This window comes from Ascochyta rabiei, chromosome 18, assembly GCF_004011695.2.
Source record: "Ascochyta rabiei chromosome 18, complete sequence".
Classification (NCBI taxonomy): domain Eukaryota; kingdom Fungi; phylum Ascomycota; class Dothideomycetes; order Pleosporales; family Didymellaceae; genus Ascochyta; species Ascochyta rabiei.
The window spans coordinates 868,475-884,569 of record NC_082422.1 but is presented as its reverse complement, the minus strand read 5'-3'; the positions used below and the strand labels follow the sequence as shown (position 1 = coordinate 884,569).

Genomic DNA, 16,095 nt, shown 5'->3' with positions numbered 1-16,095 from the left:
GCTTCGAGAAGCTGCCCTCGCACACTGCACGCCACTGCACGCCACTGCACGCCACTGCACGCCACTACACGCCACTGCACGCCACTGCACCGAGCTGCGCGTGGCGGCGTGGCGGCGTGGCGGTGCGGCGTTTTGCTGGACAGGGATGGCGTTTCTGCAGTACCGCGCAAAGAAGACATCTTGCTGTGGTATATATATATATATATGTGTGTGTGTGCAGAAGTGTATCTCCCGTTCAAACGCCGCTGTAATGCCCTTCAAAATATCGCAATGCTTTACTAAAACGCTGCCATGCTCTGCTAAAACGCTGCCATACTCTGCTAAAACGCTGCAATACTTTACTAAAACGCTGCAATACTCTGCTAAAACGCTGCCATTCCTTCTAAAAGGCTGCAATATTCTGCTAAAACGCTGCAATGCTCGAGATGCTGCTCCTGAAAAGCTGGACGTGGCCGTCGCTTTCCCCGCCGTCTTTGAACCGAAAACATACTGGTAGCAAACGCCAGTAGTAAGCACAGTTCTCGCAACCAACAGCTAACAGGAAAGCTGACGGTGGTAGTTGCGTAGGATGCGTGCAGTGCGCGGTGAGGAGATGCAGACACGGGCTGAAGAGCGGCTCAGTTGCTGATCAGCACCCAACGCTTCTCTTTCTCGGTGGGACCGACCCTGGCAGCAACGGTGCTGAGGGTGTTGGTGATAGCCGCCTTGGGCAGCTTGGGAAAGGCTTTCTTGAGAGCCTCAATCATGCCAATCTTGGTGAGGTCTTTACCCTGGATCTCAGCCTTGAAAGCGGGCAGTTGATCATCAGGGATCAACTTCTTGCTTGCGGCCGGTTTGGATACCGCGGACGGAGTTGATTTGGGAGACGAGTTGAGCGTGTTCAGCAGCCCGTTCATAGTGCGATGTGTTAGTGGCACTCGTGGAGGTGGGTGCATGAGACCATTGCCGGAATTGCTCTTGCTCGCTGCAGCGGTGGCTGCGGTTGCAATCGAGTCAGGCGGTGACCAGTAGCATGTCGAGAATGGATCAATCGACTGAGGGTATGGGTCTAAAACGTTGTCAGTCAAAGGTAGGCAAGACCTGCCTGTGGACCTACCCAACAGGTACTCCATCTTGAACCCTCTGAACTCAGTGCAGATGGCATCCGAGCCGTCGTTCAGTTTCGAGACACCGTTTGCATCTTCCCAACACAAGCCAGTACTGACGGGTACCAGGTCCCCTGAGAGCATGCGTCGCTTGAGCTGTGGATCCTCTTCGTCATCCAAAAAGCCGTCCATGTCATCGTCCCCATCTTCCTCCAAGTCGTCTTCACCTTCAGAGTCAAGGTCTTCGCCCTCCTCGGGCTCTTCCCATTCGGCCTCGGAGTCGTAGTCATAGTTGGTGTCTTGACGAACTCGAGACACCGCATTGCGAGCAAGTCGCCGCGCAGTAGTGTCCGGATAGGGCTTCGTATAAGTACCGTAGTAGGGAGGACGAACATCCTCGCCAAAATGCAGATATTTCATGGGTATTCCCTTCAGCATTTCGATGGGCTGTTGCTGATCGCTACTACTGTCATTTGTCAGGTCAACAGGTCGAGCAGGAGATCCATGAACTCGTTTGACAATCTCCGCAATAGCCACAGTCTTTGGACCCCGCCGAGCACGAGCTGGAAGCAGAACCTTCAAAGTTTGAAGTGTGAGGGGCTGCAGGCCAGCGTTGTCCTTTCTTGACAGCTGATCCAATCGTGCTCTGGCGGCGTTGAGTGCCTCTGGGTCTTCCATAAACGCGTGCGCGGGCGCCAGGATGGCGTGTGACGGTAGCGAAAAGGGGAGGAAACAGCGTTCATAGTCTGACTGCGCATTCTTTTGGATGGACTTCTGTGGAGAGGGAGGAATTGCGTTAGTACCCGTGTCACGAGTCTCCGGTGGTAATGATAATGATGGGGCAGCAGAGTCAGGGTTTGAATCTACCACAGAAGGTTCAGCACCGTTGGCAACGACTTTGGGTTTAACAAAGAAAGCGTTGAGCTTCATTTGTGACTAGGAATGGGTTAGTAGCAGTTCGCCCTCTTTGTGTCTTCCACTCACTCGCTCCTTCTTCGCCTTCTCCTCTTCCTTTTCGCGCTTCTCTGCCTCCTTCTTGGCCTTTTCTTCGGCCTTTGCTTTGCTTTCTGCCTCTTTCTGCGCAGCTTTTTGGGCTTTCTCATCGGCCTTGAGCTTGGCTTCGGCCTCCTTCTGTGACGCCTTGTCTGCCTTGGCTTTGGCTTTGGCTTCTTTCTCGCGAGCTGCATCATCCTTCTCCTGCTGAGTCAAGACCTTCCGCTTCTTCTTGGCTGGTTGCTGATTGGAGGGGTCAGGTGCAGTATGTGTGGACGGTGGGCTAGCGGCGGTGCTGCTGGTTGGTGCATTTGTGCTGGAAACGGCTGTCTGCATAGGTGATGGCGTCTGGACGTTGGATAGCACCGACAATGGTGTTGATGCCTGAGACGACATGGCTTTGACTGGCGTGGATGGTTGAGGCTCAGTGTCGTCCTCGCTTGGACGCTTCTGAGGGACAGGTACGACAGGATTCGGGTCTTCCATGGTGGGCGATGGCAGTATTCAGTTGTGGATCGAGAGCAAGATGATAGTATGAGCGGTTTGTGAAGCAGTGCCGTGGTGCGGTGAAATGCAATGCGTCTATATGTTGATACGTCGGTGTGAAAGGGAGACGCGACGGGAAGCCGCGACGCGTCGCGCGTAAGGAACGCGGTGTCTTGGCAGGAGGAGGTTGCCTGCGCCCGATTTCCTGTCGTTTGGCCGCACTCTTGGGAAAATCATAGGCTGATTGCCTTTTCAGGAATGGTGCCTGCCCTGCGAAGAACATCAAACCTCGAGCACCTCGCCCATTCTGGTCTACCCATATCTCCTCACACGAAGACTGCATTGTTCTAGATGATTTACGATAACTCATCTGTAAATCTTGAATGCCACCTTTAATCATGTATTAACGGTCAGCGACTGACTCACAACCACTGCGGATCTTCAACTGTTGAGTATCCGCCTTCAAGCATCAACCAAAATGGACTCCGAGCATGTCGAAACCCTTCTGTTCAGCCTCCCAGGTTCTCAGGAATCATTTAACAACTTGTGGAGCGAAGAGTCTGACGACGAGATGCTTGACGTTGCCAACGATGAATATGACTCTGACGACGATCTATTCGATGTTCCTGTGCAAGTAACAACAGACTCGTGGCAGCTTCTCAGCAGCCCATTACTCACAGCAGCGGAAACCTCTGGGCTGCCACACGACGACCTGACAATGTGCAAGAGTGGTGATGCTTCGGCGAGCGACGAAGCGCTCCATGTTAGAATGGGTGGAAGATCGCCGCGTGACAGGTGCTATGCCAAAGCCTGTGGGATGACGCACACACTGACTTCAGTATAGGCACTGGGTTATATCCCGTCTTGAAGCCATGCTGGAGCGGATAGTTGATGGTCTCCTTGAAGGGAGCGAAAAACTCACATTCACCCTCAAGAGTCGAACTGGCATCTCGAGAAGACAGCCGCATGCGCGCGATGAATCTCACACGATACCAGCCGCGAAATCTCGTGAGATATCATTCCCTGGCAGCACTGCGCAGGAAGCGTGGAATTTCAGTTGAGCGAGGCGCAGGAGTTGTCGTTTCCATTACTAACGAACCGTAGCTGTCCTTCTGCGCGTTATCGAGCTCATCCATGGCGGCCTTGTCGATAACACCATCATGACCAAAAGGTACTGTTCCAACAAGTTGTCTGTCGTTACCAAGCTGATCATTATGCTGCAGAGATATTTACTATAAGCATGCAGATTTGTTTGTGAAGCAGGCAGTCGTTGATCGATGTGTGGATGACCTTGCATGCACTTTTAGCATTTCAAGGTCTCAGCTCAACGTCGTATGCTGCCATCATCTTTGGCCTCTTTGCCTTTACTGACGTTACAGACTGCTGCTGCCAAAGGTCTTGTTGCAGGACATTTTACCATAACCCGTAAGGATGAAACGCAAGTGGATGGCATGAACGATAAAGAAGTATAGACCATGAAAAGCACAACTGGTCTGCGCTGATACTTTCCAGGGCATGCTCGTTCCACACATCGGGCAAGGGGACTGCTTGGACCTGACGCAACTTCACTGGATCCTTGTTATCGAGAAGGAGGTTTGTGCAGGTTAACTCCTTGAGACATGCGCTGAACATCATAGGCGACGTTTCGTTCGGTCCTCAGTACTATCCAGTGGGGAAAGACGGAGTCAAATGGCTTGGTCTTAACTGTAATATCTCGCCTGTATTGTCGAATGTCGTGCTGACGTCTCTAGGCAAAGGGATATCCTGACATAGCTTCTCGAAGGTTCTTACGCCAGTTGGCCGACCATGCACCCCATATACCAATGTACGCCTTTGCAGATTTGGACCCTGACGGCATTGCTATTGTTTCAACATACAAACATGGCTCGTACCGCCTTGCTCACGAAGACCTCGTGCTCAAGGATGCACCAGCACTGAGCCTGCCGAACATACGCTGGCTTGGTGTCAAGTGGCATCACATCAGCCGGACTCACACAACCAAAAGTGACACAGACATGACTTCGATGCCTGAACTCCAAGGTCTGATGAGGTTGACGGCGCGCGACCGTAACAAGGCAGCTCGAATGCTGGAGTGGGATCTCTGTTCCGAAACAGGCCCAGAGCAAGAATGGAGGCACGAATTGCAGACGATGCTTATGCTAAACACCAAAGCTGAAATGCAGATCCTGGACGAGTTGGGGGGCGTAGCCTTGTTCTTGAGCAACGAGATTGATCGTACAAAGCATTCAGGGGGTGCTGCGGCAGTGGAAAGGGCATGCTCAGAAGATGGCCTGCTCTTTTGACCGGGCAGCAATTATTCAAACGACGCATATTCGGCCAGAGACAGCTGGGTCTGTCACTCAAATCCAGCCGCCTACAGGCGCAAGCACGTGCAGCCTTGAAGGGCTTTGTGGCCCTGGGGGGCATCGAGAGCGCAAGCAAAGTGTTCCCCGCAGACAAACTACTGCCAGCAATTTTTGCCATTGGTGTTGAATCGCGTTTAGCAAATCTAGTTCGAGTGTGACAAATATGCATGTTGAGGCGCCGGGTGCGCTGTATACTTTTGTCCAATGACCGCAACCGGGTGCTGCTGTAAGACAAAAGTATCTCGCCAAGGCTGGATGCCCGTTCGCCAGCGCATCCTCTCGATCACGACAGTCCACGTCCACAACTCAGATAGCGCCGCGAAGCAGTGATGCATTGACCCGCAGCAGCTCCAGTAGAGTTAACCCACAATGTCCGAGCCGTCGGCGAATATAAGGCAGGCTAGCAGCCCCTGCGAGGCGCATATACACCCGCACCCTGCCGCCCCTCCCACGAGTCACCATGGTGTTGCGGACACGAATGCGCTGCCACCAGCATTGACACCTGCTACCACCACCAGGCAGTCGGTAGCTCTAGGTGTACTCTCAACGCTTTGGGGACAGAATACTGCATCCACCCACGATAGCATCAACATCGCGATCCCGTCCACCGCCGATGCCCATGAGCAACATTTCGACCTAGCAGCGAGTACAGGTTCGGTGCCCAGTACAACCACGACTCTGACGAACACACTACCTCCGTTACAATCCGCTGCAATTCGTGCGCTGAATGCCCCCGCATTCCACGCCCAAAGCAAACCTGCAAAGTCTACGTCTAGCAAAACCACGGTCACGAGTCAGCCAGTCGTAGTTAGAACATATTCAGGATCGCGACACACTTCTAGGCCAGGTTCTGGCTTGAACACCCCGCGCTCTTTTGCCATGAACGGCCACTCGAACGCTTCTGCGCTGTCAGCTGGTTTAGCGCGCCAGAACGTACAGCTGCCTGCCATCGACGACTTTTCGTTTTCGGCGATCCTCCGTGCAGTTGACCCAGAGATAAGAGAGGCCATCGACGCCATCGCTGAGATATGTGCAAAGAGTCGGTTGAGTTTGGCTGACGAGTACGACGCACATCTGCCCCCTCAAGGTGAGATAACAGGAGCGGGACTCGGTTGGGTTGCCAGTACAGGAGCTCTCGCTGGAAGAGGACGCTTGTCTCGAATCAGTCAAGGGTGGACAGCTGCAGACAACACGCTGATGGCTGTGCCTGAAGCGAGTAGTTCGACCGAGAGACTAGCACAGGAAGGTAGAGGTACAATTGCTGAGGGAAAAAAGAAGAGAAGCCAGTCCGCGTATGGCAGCTTAAAAAGCGTCATCAGCGGTGGTAGTAGTGAGAAGAGGAAGTCTCTCAACAGCGACACTTTTCATCACCCCGAAGCAGGTAGCTCGAAGGAGGAAGAGAAGCCACGGTTGCAAGGGCCCGCCTGGACCATCAGGACCGCTTCGCAGAACGAGGACCACCCAGCTATCACTCTTGGCACTACACCTCAAGCCTCGAAGCAGCTTGCTTTTGACGCATCTTTGCTCCAGGAACTGCCAGATACAGATAGCACATGGGGCTTGCGACCACGGACTGCCATATCCCAAAAAAGAGTGGTTCATCATCGCAATTGGTCGACTGGTACTTTCTCTGTTGGCCAGTCGCACCTAAAGTCACGATCGAACACAATTTCTTCGTTGACTTCATGGCTACCATGGCCGCGCACAACTGGTCTGGACCATGACCCGCAGCCAGAGCTAATGAAAGCGGAGACCCGATTACGTGAGATGTTGGTATCTTCCAAGGGTTCTGGGAAGGGGAAGACCATCGTCAGTGCTGCTTGAGGCTTCAGCTATTCTGGCTGCACTGATTTGGATTGGATGTTATGTGATCATACCCGGGAGCACAAAGGCGCGAGCACATACGCATGCACATTACGATTGACGACCATGTATCCTACCATGACATAATGAATAACGAGACACGATTTTTAGTGTTGCACTCGAACGGAGTGCAGAAACTCAACTACCACGCCATAAGCTGGGGTTGCTGTGCTAACTGGTTTAGGTAATGAGCGTGCACCTAAACGTGGGGTAGCTTCCCAAGCCGACCTCGGAAGCTCTGTTGACGTTGTCACTCCTCATTCTCCCATTTATCTGTGACTGACCGTCATTCTTGTCACGTTGATGAACTCCTGTAGGATTGTCATTCTTCCGCTACTTTCGAGACTGAATAGATTACTGCAATGGACGATGGACCGAGATACACTTTGACCGACTTGTGCGAGGACGTACTGCTCATGATAAGCGACCTTCTCAACCTGCAGTGCTCAGACGGAGAAAAACCAATCAGATATCTATCAATGGTCAACCGCCGACTACGGAGCATTCTCAGCCCGTGTCTCTTCAAGTCGCTGTGCATCAATCGGCCACTGAGTCAGCTCAGCTGTACACCACTCATCTATCGACATGCAAAAACCTTGAAGATCGACATGTTTGGTTCTATGTGGTGGTGGTGTGCAGGAGCCTATGTATCGAGCAAGGACGCCCTTGATCTCTTTGCAGCTGTTAAAAGGATGCCGCAGCTGAAGAGATTGGAAGTGACAATGATGAAGAGGAATCTAGACATGTTCTTGACAGCTTTTGAAGAGATGGACGATGCGCAGACATTGTTACTGCCAGGCGTGGAAACATTGGTCGTTACTTCTGCTGCTGCTTTTCTAGCTTCTCACTGCCCGGACCTCAAGAACCTCATCGTTGAAGATGCGCCATCATGCATGATCGAACCTTACGTCGACGTGCCTACACGGCTGACACCACTACATCCACAATTGGTCGGGGGACAGTGGACATATCCGCAGCTCACACACTTCGACACCACAGCGAGCTGGTCTGCTGCGGAGATTGCCGCACTTGTACCGTCGTTTCCACGCCTCCAGCATCTACATATGCGCAGCGACGCTTTCTGCTACCGGGCATCCATCGAAACCATCATGGAGCTTCTAGGCTGCAGTCTCGGGGACCTGCAAACACTCAAACTGAACAAGGTTGGCCATCTCGACATGGGGTTCAGAGCAGTCTGGAAGCGAAGCATTGCCACATGTACTACGCAAGAGCAGCGCAGAATACTGTGGTTACACAATGAGGCGCGCAGAGTCGAGGCCGAAAACAACGTTGCTCGTTTGGCATTTCTAAAAATCCAGCGACTCAAGGAGATCTGGCTTGGTGACAAACGCGTTGCGCGACGGTCTGCAGGTTGTAACGGGAAGGTAGACTTGAGCTGGATCTGGGAGCGGAGAAGAGAGGCTTTCGACGACTGTACTCGAGGTTCGGAGTGGGCGAAGTATCGGGAGGAGAAAGAAGCCGTAGTGATCCACAACGAGGTCTGCACATAAGTCTCGGTAACCGCAGGCTGCTCCCAAAATTGGTAAGCAAGAACAGCAACAGTTGGCGCAAAATCTCCTTAGGAATCTGAAATACGTCTACTGTTCCCTAATACTTGCGTGCGCCCTTTATCAATCCTCGCCCTCCTCGAGAATCTAAAGACTCAGCGTAAGTCTGTTCAAAGATGTCAAACCGTTACACTGCAGCTGCAACAGCCGAATACCTTGGACGTACAGGTTTCTCAAGACCAATGGAAGAAACAGTTCGTCGAGATACGAGGCCTGAACGTTTCAGTACCTTGGCGCAAGTCCAATGTGTGGTATATTATAGAATATCCACGGCTTAAGGAGGTGTGCGACGGATGAAGTGCATGTGCCGAGCATCATCTGCAATGAACTTTGTCGACATGAAGGAGTGATGGACAAGGAATGGTATGTAGAGGATCGTTGAGGTGAAGCACTCGTTGAATTCGGGACTGAGGCGCCTTCTTCCCCAGTCGATCAGCGCTTGAGAGACGGGGACTGTGATGGCGCAAGCCCTTGCCGAACGAGCACAGGCACGCTGGCCTGTCGTCCTGAGAATGGCAGTGGTCTGTGTTAAGCTTGCTTGGGAGATGCTCTTCAGGCGTGTACATGTGAGGTGAGAGCCAAGTTGTTGTCAAAGAACTCGCCTCCCCAATCTCCCTGTGCTTGGATTATTGCTTTGATTGCCCTTTGAGGCGCCTGTCTTGGCTGTACAAATGTATATATACTGCAGCAGACATTGCAACATTAACAGTACATGGCTGTGTGACGTCGAAATGCAGAAACACATGTATGTGTTGTATTGCTAGCCTCCTGTCCAAGCTCAATGTTTTCGATGACATACCCCCTCCCCATCCCCCAGCCTCAGCAATCCCTCAACGTTCCCACCCAACAACCGCAGGCGCTCATGCGATTTCATCCCAGGATAGAGCAATCCCCTTCCCGTACTCTACTCGCCTACTCCCGCAGCACCTCACCACAAACGTCACTGACGTACGGCGGTCAAGCCTCTTCCGCGTTCCAGGTCGCCACCGATGCAGGAACAGTGGGGCCAGCCCTACCGTCTGACGTCGGATTCACACCGAGCGTCAGCTTTGATGTCATTGTAATACGGACTCCCGTTTGAGCGGGGTTGTTTAGGCGAGTACATCGTGCCGCTATGGGATAAGAAATCGGTTCGTTGATGAGTGGGTGCGGATTTGCATGTTTAGCAGCAAGGGAGGCATATGATGTTGGTAGATTGCAGGCGAGAAAGTTCGGCACGCGAGGTGGCGAAGTGGCTCAAAATGGGAGACAACTGCGGGTCAGTGGCGCCCAAATGATATAGATGTTCGCATGCGAAGTTCGAGGAAGTTCGTTACGACCTGGTGGCAGCCAGGGGGCTGCAAACAGGAAGGCCTTCCGTTGGATGCAAAGGCGACCGTCATCTCTGCATCAGGAGGAGAAGCAATGTCACGTCTAGCTATCATCTCGATGCGCGCCGAGCACCCGAGTGTTATTATCACGTCAGTCTGCGATGCGCTGCGATGTGCTGCGATGCGCACAGCACCAATATCTGGATTATCAGATGCATCACGATGCACTCGGCCCAGGTGCCGAACGTTCAGTGCTTTGACGTCGGTTCTCCACGAAAGAAGCGGGGACGTGACGCTAGAAGGGGTTTGGAGTGGCGTGCAGGATGTTGAGTGGCCACTGAGGGTGTGGGATCTACAGATTGGCATGTTCTGCAGTCGCGGGACGACAGCTAGGGTGGAGTTTGCTGTGGAGGGAAGGATTCTAGATTTGTTGATCTGAAAGGGCGAGACGAACTGTTGAATTCCGAGCTGAGGCGTCGCGTGTTTGACGAGTACCAGCTCATGACAAAACAATAAGGAGATCGAGGTGACGGCGCGCCTCACGAAAAGAGGGGACTGACGAAAAGGATAGTGGAACACACAGGCCTGCATCCACAGTGAGAAGTAAACCAACGGTATTACAGAGAATCGCATCTCGGTACAGGCGCGGAATCTGAAGAATTTGCGCGTGTTCATGAGATTCAGAGTCGAATTCGACATCTCGAGGCCAGATTTGTCCTGTGTCGCACAAGTGATTGAGCGACATCGTCCCTCGTGACACGGACAGCTTGTGGTACCTGCGTCCGACGTTCAGCTGAAGTGAGCCTGCGATACGAGGCTGAATGGGAGGCCTGCTGCTAACATCGTCACCGTTGACGTTCTTCGCGCAATACATGCCTTCAAGAGTGGGCCCTCATGAGCGCAACGGCTGCTGCCCTGCATGAAGCTAACAGTATGCTAAGCCAAAAGCTAACAAGCGTGCAACAGATCGCTCCCGCATGTGGTAGGTATGACGACACGTAGCGCCTCATCCTTGATGCACACGACAAGGAGCAGTGTACTATGTAGGGAAATTCCCGCCTTCGTCGAGGCCCGCGTTTCTGGGTCTCTGCCGCTGTGGTGTAGTCCTTCAAGTCGAATTGCTGAAACTCTGACGTCTGGCGCCCTGATATGGCTACCGCGGCGTGGGTAATGGACAGCACGTCATATCAGAACGCTAGAGGCAATGCTCGCCAAATAGCATCGCTCGAGCGCAACAGAGACCATGTACACAAAAGATTATAGTGAATGTAGTTTCGTCAATAGCTTGTACTCTGTCAATCTCGGTGTGATTCGAGATTACTGCAACCCAGAGTGCTCCCAAGGATGTGTTATTGTGACACCAATGAGCGCATAAGGCCTTGCCCCAGCCCGCCTCATCAATGGCCAGGCAATGCCAATCTGCGGTCTAGGGCGGACTGCGTCTGAGACCCTGAATGCATGCACGGTCAGGGGCCGTCACTGGTGACGCGGAGAATGGCGTCAAGATTTATACTCATAGGCGAGATCTCAACGTCCCAACCAGCCTCAAAATAGGGGCCTTTGAATCGCATTGTTTTGATTGGATGTCGGAAAGCTGCAAAAACCACTTACACAAGACGGTTGACGAAAGAAGAAGGACCCTGTAGATCTCTTGCGGCAAGCCTCCAGATTGGGTGGGTCATTGTGTGCCCATAGTGGTGCTGATCTCTTGCCATGTGCGGTCATGACCGGCAACATTGGAGGAGGACTGGCTCTGTTTCCGCTGCTACGTGACTTTGGCCTCGGTAAGACACACTTTGTATATAACTGCAGTCCTCGCGCCGCGTACTGATTCCAGTCATCACATCAGCAAACAATCCAACCCCTCAACTCGGTCTCGTTCACCACACCATTGACTTTCATCGTCAACTCTCAACCAAATTTATCACCATGCCTTCCGCTGGAGCCTCTGTCTATGTCACCGACGACTTCTCTGAGCCCATGAGCGCTCAGCACAACTTCGTCAACAACTTCGACCTCAACCACCCCGAGGATGCCATGTCCGCCTACCAGAGGTATGTCTTATCCCAGCAACCTCGACGAGAACAGTTCCTAACAGTCATCAGAATCATGCACGAGCACACCAAGCGCCAGCTCAGCACTGCTACCAACTCTGCACGTCGACGAACAGGCATGACTCAGCCTACCGATGGCGAGCGCGCCGAGTCCGTCTCATCGACCGACTCGTAACATGGACGACTTCAGCTTTGTTTTCTTGCACACCATTAGCGAAAGGTTGATCAGGGATCTGCCTTATCATTATATTTTCTGCACCACACCAACGTTATGGTGAATGGCATTTTCACGGCGTTCGGGAACATGATTGTATTTGCATGGTGCATGGTCTTTGGTCACATAGGCGGATACCTTATGGAATTCAAGCATCACACGCTATTATGCGCTTTCTCTAAACTCAAAGTTCCTTCAGCTCGACATGTTTGCATCTGTGACCAAGCACCCAAACCCGGTCAGCTTCTCGTTACTTCCATCAACTCCCCGCTTCTGTCGCCACATTAGGCATTTCGATACACTATGTTCGGTCCGACCAAGTCAATCTTTTCTTCATCCATGAGAGGGGAATACCGGTATGTACTTGCCAACAACTAACGCACCACATCCTTGGTCTCCCGACGCAGGGCCGTACCGCACTAGCTTAGTGCATATCGTCGCCGCCCCGACTCAAACGCGCCAGTCAGTGCTCCAACAGTACGTTGGCAGTCGGGCATCACTGTCCCACTCACAATCTCGCTGGCGAATGCCGGCCCTGACGATGTTCGATCCCTGGTTTACTTAGATTGGCATCCAGGGTCCTCGGCCACAATACCCCGAACGAGACCTTTCTACGGAGTCATGTGAGGCTGGCGACCGATGATTCCGCCGGTGCCTGTTTCTTCTGGCTTAGCCATGAACACGTATGGCTTGTTTGTGATGTATACCTTGCTCGCTCACTTGTGACGTTCGCTGGGCGCGTGCTACACTGCGGTTTGGTCCTTGATCGCAGCCTGGATACATGAACACACCAAGCTGCAATGCAATTATGAGCGTTATGACTTGACTACTGCTCCTCTGTAGTCCAGTCTCTATGGTCCAGTCTTTGAGAGGTCAGGGTTCACACATTAGTACAAGCAAGCAGCCAAGGGCCAGGTCAGGACAACAGGATAAACGATAGTTCGAACTTAAACTAAAGCAATTCACGACATGGATATAGACTTCTTCTCCACCCCCCCCCCCCAGACATCACAACGACCGACTAAACAGGTATAATAATCTTCCGCACCCCACCGGGCTCCTACTTTACGCCTGTCCAACTAGACGGTGGCGGTCCCATATCCCTGCTGCGCCGGCGGGACATCCCCAGCTACCGGCGCAGACCGCACCGCGACACCCTTGGTCCCGCCGTTTTGCACTTTCTGGCTGTACACACCCGGCGCACGAGTGCCATCGTAGGTGCCAGCGCGGATCTCGTCGCGGCGCTTGTAGTACACGTATTCGATGTAGAAGGCGTGGATGTGGCCAGGGATGTACCTATGACGTCTAAGTATGTAGCTGTGGGGGAGGAAAGGATCGAGAGGAGAGCTCACCCAAGGATTGTTAGGAGAAGGTTGATGAGTAGGTCAGCACCGCAGCCTGCGACGGCGAAGACACCCACAGGTGGGACTAAGGCTTGTCAGCAACGTATCAGGGTACGACAGGTGGTTGCGCGCGTACGGAAGATTGTGACGATGATGAGAAGGATCGTCTTGATCATGTTGGTGGTTGTTTTGGAGTTGTTACGCGCCCTGGTGGTTTTGTTTGGTTTCGTGTTTTTGCTAGGTCGCCGTTGGCGTTCCGGTGGTAGATGCGCATGGAATGCAAGGACGGGTCTCGTGAAGTATCCCAAGTACGACTGAAATCCCCGCGCATGTGAGAGGACCCTGTGCTTATAACAATTTCTCTGTCGGTCACGCCAGCGTTTGTTGCGCGCAGACTGAGACGTCACTTCCCGGCTCCAGAGCTATTCATTGATTCATAGCTTGAGCCACAGGTGGCGCGGCACACGAGCCACACAAGCTTGCGTGGTCTGGGCATTGTTCTTGTACCATGTGTCACGAACAGGCATATTCGGAAAGCTGGACACAGGTCCAGCGCTTGATGGTACAACTCTAATCTTCTGTTACCGCCGTGTTGCCGCCATCTACACTCTCATCTCCCACTTGACGCCTTTGAACTCGTCCCTGATCTTCATCCTTACGTTCAGCGGCGCCATGGGCTTCATCACAGCAATTGGTATTCTTTTCACGTCTGCTGGCGGGTTCCAGGTTGTACCATCAACTGGCTCCATATCGAAACCCATGATCAAGACTGCGGCTAGGCCCAAGACTTCCATGTTCGCGAAATGTCGGCCTGGACAGAGACTCGCACCCCCACCAAAACTCCGAAAGGCTGCCGGATGAATATAATGAGCCTTGCCTTCTGGTATGGTACCGTCAGGGTTCGACTTGGATCCATTCATGCTGTATAAGAAGCGGTCAGGATTGAATGAATCAACGTCCGCTCCCCATATATCTGGGTCGTGATGCATGACGCTGCCTGTAAGCTGTACGATGGCATTCTTCCGCAGAAGCCATGTATCAGCTAGGATTGTATCCTCAAGCACAAGTCGTGTGCTGACTGAAGGCACATAGAGACGCATTGTCTCGCGGTAGGCTGAGTTTAGCCGGGGACATGCCTGGCGCAGTGATTCTGCAGAGAGTACTCCGTGATCCACGAGAGCGTTTGCACGGATCTCCTCGCGGAGTTGGGACAATAGCGCGGGACGACTGAAAACGTTGTCCACTACCCAGAAGGTAGTACCACTGGCATTGACATTGAAGCCCAGAGACATGGCCACTTCAAGTCTTGCTCTTTCGTTCTTGTCGGCAATGCCCATATCAATATGGAGTTGATCTCGTTCGCGAATCAATTTGTAGGCGTCTTTGATTTCTCCTGCCTCGATGTATTCCGCAAACCCCCTGACGCAGGCCTCCAGCCCGCGAGATGCTTTGTGAGCGATGATGTTGCGAAACAACCCCAGCATGTAAGCCACGTTGCCTTCCTCCCAGTCCCAAAAGTCTTCCACGAGTTCAGGATGTTTCTCGAAGGGATTGTTCGGTCCGTAGAAAGTCGTCATGGAGGCAGTAGTCACAGCCCTACGTACATAGCGGAACAAATCGACCTCGGAGTTGTCATCGATTTTGGCGATGAGTCCTCCAAAGTAATCCAGCTGGGTCTTGGAGGCTGCCGCGATGTTCTGCGGCAACAATGGAGGATTGATCAGATGGTGGGACTTTTTCATGATGTCATTTCGGCCCTCTATCATGTCTCCAACACCTGATATGACAGCTTTCGTGTGAGCATTGGATCCAACTAGACGGGGGGTTATTTCGGCAACGATAGGATCGAAGCTCATAGCCGCGGAGGCCTTCTGTACAGCAGCGCATAGGTCTGGTGCAGTTACGATGTAAATTCGGCTGGTTAGCATTGGCATCGTGAAGATTGGATGCTTGTTTTCTTGACTGTAAAGCTTCGTAAGCATTCATTTCATTGTGAGGATTCCTGTCTACAAAAGAGCTCACCTGAGTATCCTCGCATACATGGCTCCGAATTTGAATGTCCCAATAAGGTGTCCTATCAAGGGAAACCTTGGATAGACAACAGGAGGTTCCCTGGGATCGACTTTGAATCGGAGAGCATTGGCAGTAAGTACAACTAGTGCTGCAATGAGACCATAAACTCCCAGTGTCGTTGGAGAGATCGATGAGTCCATTGTGTCTGAGGGTCGTGTCTTCGAAATTGTGTACTTCAGAGCAAAATGTCGCGAGAAAGATGAGGGGTCGTGGTAGATAGGAAAAGAGGAGGTGCGGCAACCATACCGTCTATAAGATGTGCATTAGTACGCGGGGACGGGCACTGCATAAGCCAAAAGCGCCCCTAGCGCGCCGCCAGTTGGCGCTTAGCAAGAACATGATCCATAGCAAGCGAAAGTACAATTACCAAATCTTATGATAGCTGCTTTGCTATTTGTACTTGTGCCTGCATGAAGCTCCTACAAGAGATTAGCTTCTGTAAATTTACTGTTTAATTTGACAGAATTTGAATTTTTCCACGCAGAACAGTGGTGAATTTTGTTCAAAAGGCTAAATGATATTCCCAGCCATGCTGCAAAGACGCTCTCTTCACAAAGTTTGAATACTGGACAAATGAGAAAGAGCCTATAGAAGAACATGCGTTTAGCCTTGACCCTCGCCACTTGGTACTATGCCTTGCGAAGTCGAGATTGCCAGGTGCAATGCTGTCTGGACGCATTAGCCGCACCATGCGATGAGTTTTTTCAGCTTTGTGAGTCTCGCAAAGATGACACGCCGTT

The 16,095-nt window shown here is 52.3% G+C and overlaps 8 protein-coding genes across 8 annotated transcripts, besides 4 other annotated features; 4 read left to right on the top strand and 4 right to left on the bottom strand.

The window, feature by feature from the left end:
• Nucleotides 1-22: 22 nt before the first annotated feature.
• Nucleotides 23-90: a tandem repeat.
• Nucleotides 91-189: 99 nt separating this feature from the next.
• Nucleotides 190-206: a tandem repeat.
• A 411-nt stretch (nt 207-617) lies between these two features.
• On the bottom strand, nt 618-2,564 carry EKO05_0010097 (chromatin assembly factor-I (CAF-I) p90 subunit; the record flags this gene model as incomplete). The annotated part of the gene is made up of 3 exons (XM_038942934.1): nt 618-1,048; nt 1,097-2,021; nt 2,070-2,564. 3 exons carry the CDS (start codon nt 2,562-2,564, stop codon nt 618-620), a joined length of 1,851 nt encoding a protein of 616 aa, XP_038794642.1.
• Nucleotides 2,565-2,690: 126 nt separating this feature from the next.
• Nucleotides 2,691-2,719: a tandem repeat.
• Nucleotides 2,720-3,042: 323 nt separating this feature from the next.
• On the top strand, nt 3,043-4,867 carry EKO05_0010096 (endodeoxyribonuclease; the record flags this gene model as incomplete). Its single annotated transcript, XM_038943010.1, has 8 exons — nt 3,043-3,359; nt 3,409-3,620; nt 3,669-3,735; nt 3,788-3,896; nt 3,944-4,030; nt 4,077-4,157; nt 4,202-4,270; nt 4,316-4,867. The coding sequence occupies 8 exons, from the start codon at nt 3,043-3,045 to the stop codon at nt 4,865-4,867; spliced, it is 1,494 nt and encodes a 497-aa protein (XP_038794641.1).
• A 432-nt stretch (nt 4,868-5,299) lies between these two features.
• On the top strand, nt 5,300-6,754 carry EKO05_0010095 (uncharacterized protein; the record flags this gene model as incomplete). The annotated part of the gene is made up of 1 exon (XM_038947003.1): nt 5,300-6,754. One exon carries the CDS (start codon nt 5,300-5,302, stop codon nt 6,752-6,754), a length of 1,455 nt encoding a protein of 484 aa, XP_038794640.1.
• Nucleotides 6,755-7,155: 401 nt separating this feature from the next.
• On the top strand, nt 7,156-8,304 carry EKO05_0010094 (uncharacterized protein; the record flags this gene model as incomplete). The annotated part of the gene is made up of 1 exon (XM_038947002.1): nt 7,156-8,304. One exon carries the CDS (start codon nt 7,156-7,158, stop codon nt 8,302-8,304), a length of 1,149 nt encoding a protein of 382 aa, XP_038794639.1.
• A 1,316-nt stretch (nt 8,305-9,620) lies between these two features.
• Nucleotides 9,621-10,370, bottom strand: EKO05_0010093 (uncharacterized protein; the record flags this gene model as incomplete). The annotated part of the gene is made up of 1 exon (XM_059637688.1): nt 9,621-10,370. The coding sequence occupies one exon, from the start codon at nt 10,368-10,370 to the stop codon at nt 9,621-9,623; it is 750 nt and encodes a 249-aa protein (XP_059493671.1).
• Nucleotides 9,829-9,857: a tandem repeat.
• Nucleotides 10,371-11,600: 1,230 nt separating the features above from the next.
• EKO05_0010092 (uncharacterized protein) lies at nt 11,601-11,900 on the top strand (the record flags this gene model as incomplete). Its single annotated transcript, XM_038942756.1, has 2 exons — nt 11,601-11,725; nt 11,777-11,900. The coding sequence occupies 2 exons, from the start codon at nt 11,601-11,603 to the stop codon at nt 11,898-11,900; spliced, it is 249 nt and encodes an 82-aa protein (XP_038794638.1).
• Nucleotides 11,901-13,018: 1,118 nt separating this feature from the next.
• Nucleotides 13,019-13,458, bottom strand: EKO05_0010091 (uncharacterized protein; the record flags this gene model as incomplete). The annotated part of the gene is made up of 3 exons (XM_038942935.1): nt 13,019-13,235; nt 13,292-13,367; nt 13,419-13,458. 3 exons carry the CDS (start codon nt 13,456-13,458, stop codon nt 13,019-13,021), a joined length of 333 nt encoding a protein of 110 aa, XP_038794637.1.
• Nucleotides 13,459-13,884: 426 nt separating this feature from the next.
• Nucleotides 13,885-15,216, bottom strand: EKO05_0010090 (Cholesterol 7-alpha-monooxygenase; the record flags this gene model as incomplete). Its single annotated transcript, XM_038942774.2, has 1 exon — nt 13,885-15,216. One exon carries the CDS (start codon nt 15,214-15,216, stop codon nt 13,885-13,887), a length of 1,332 nt encoding a protein of 443 aa, XP_038794636.2.
• Nucleotides 15,217-16,095: the final 879 nt, after the last annotated feature.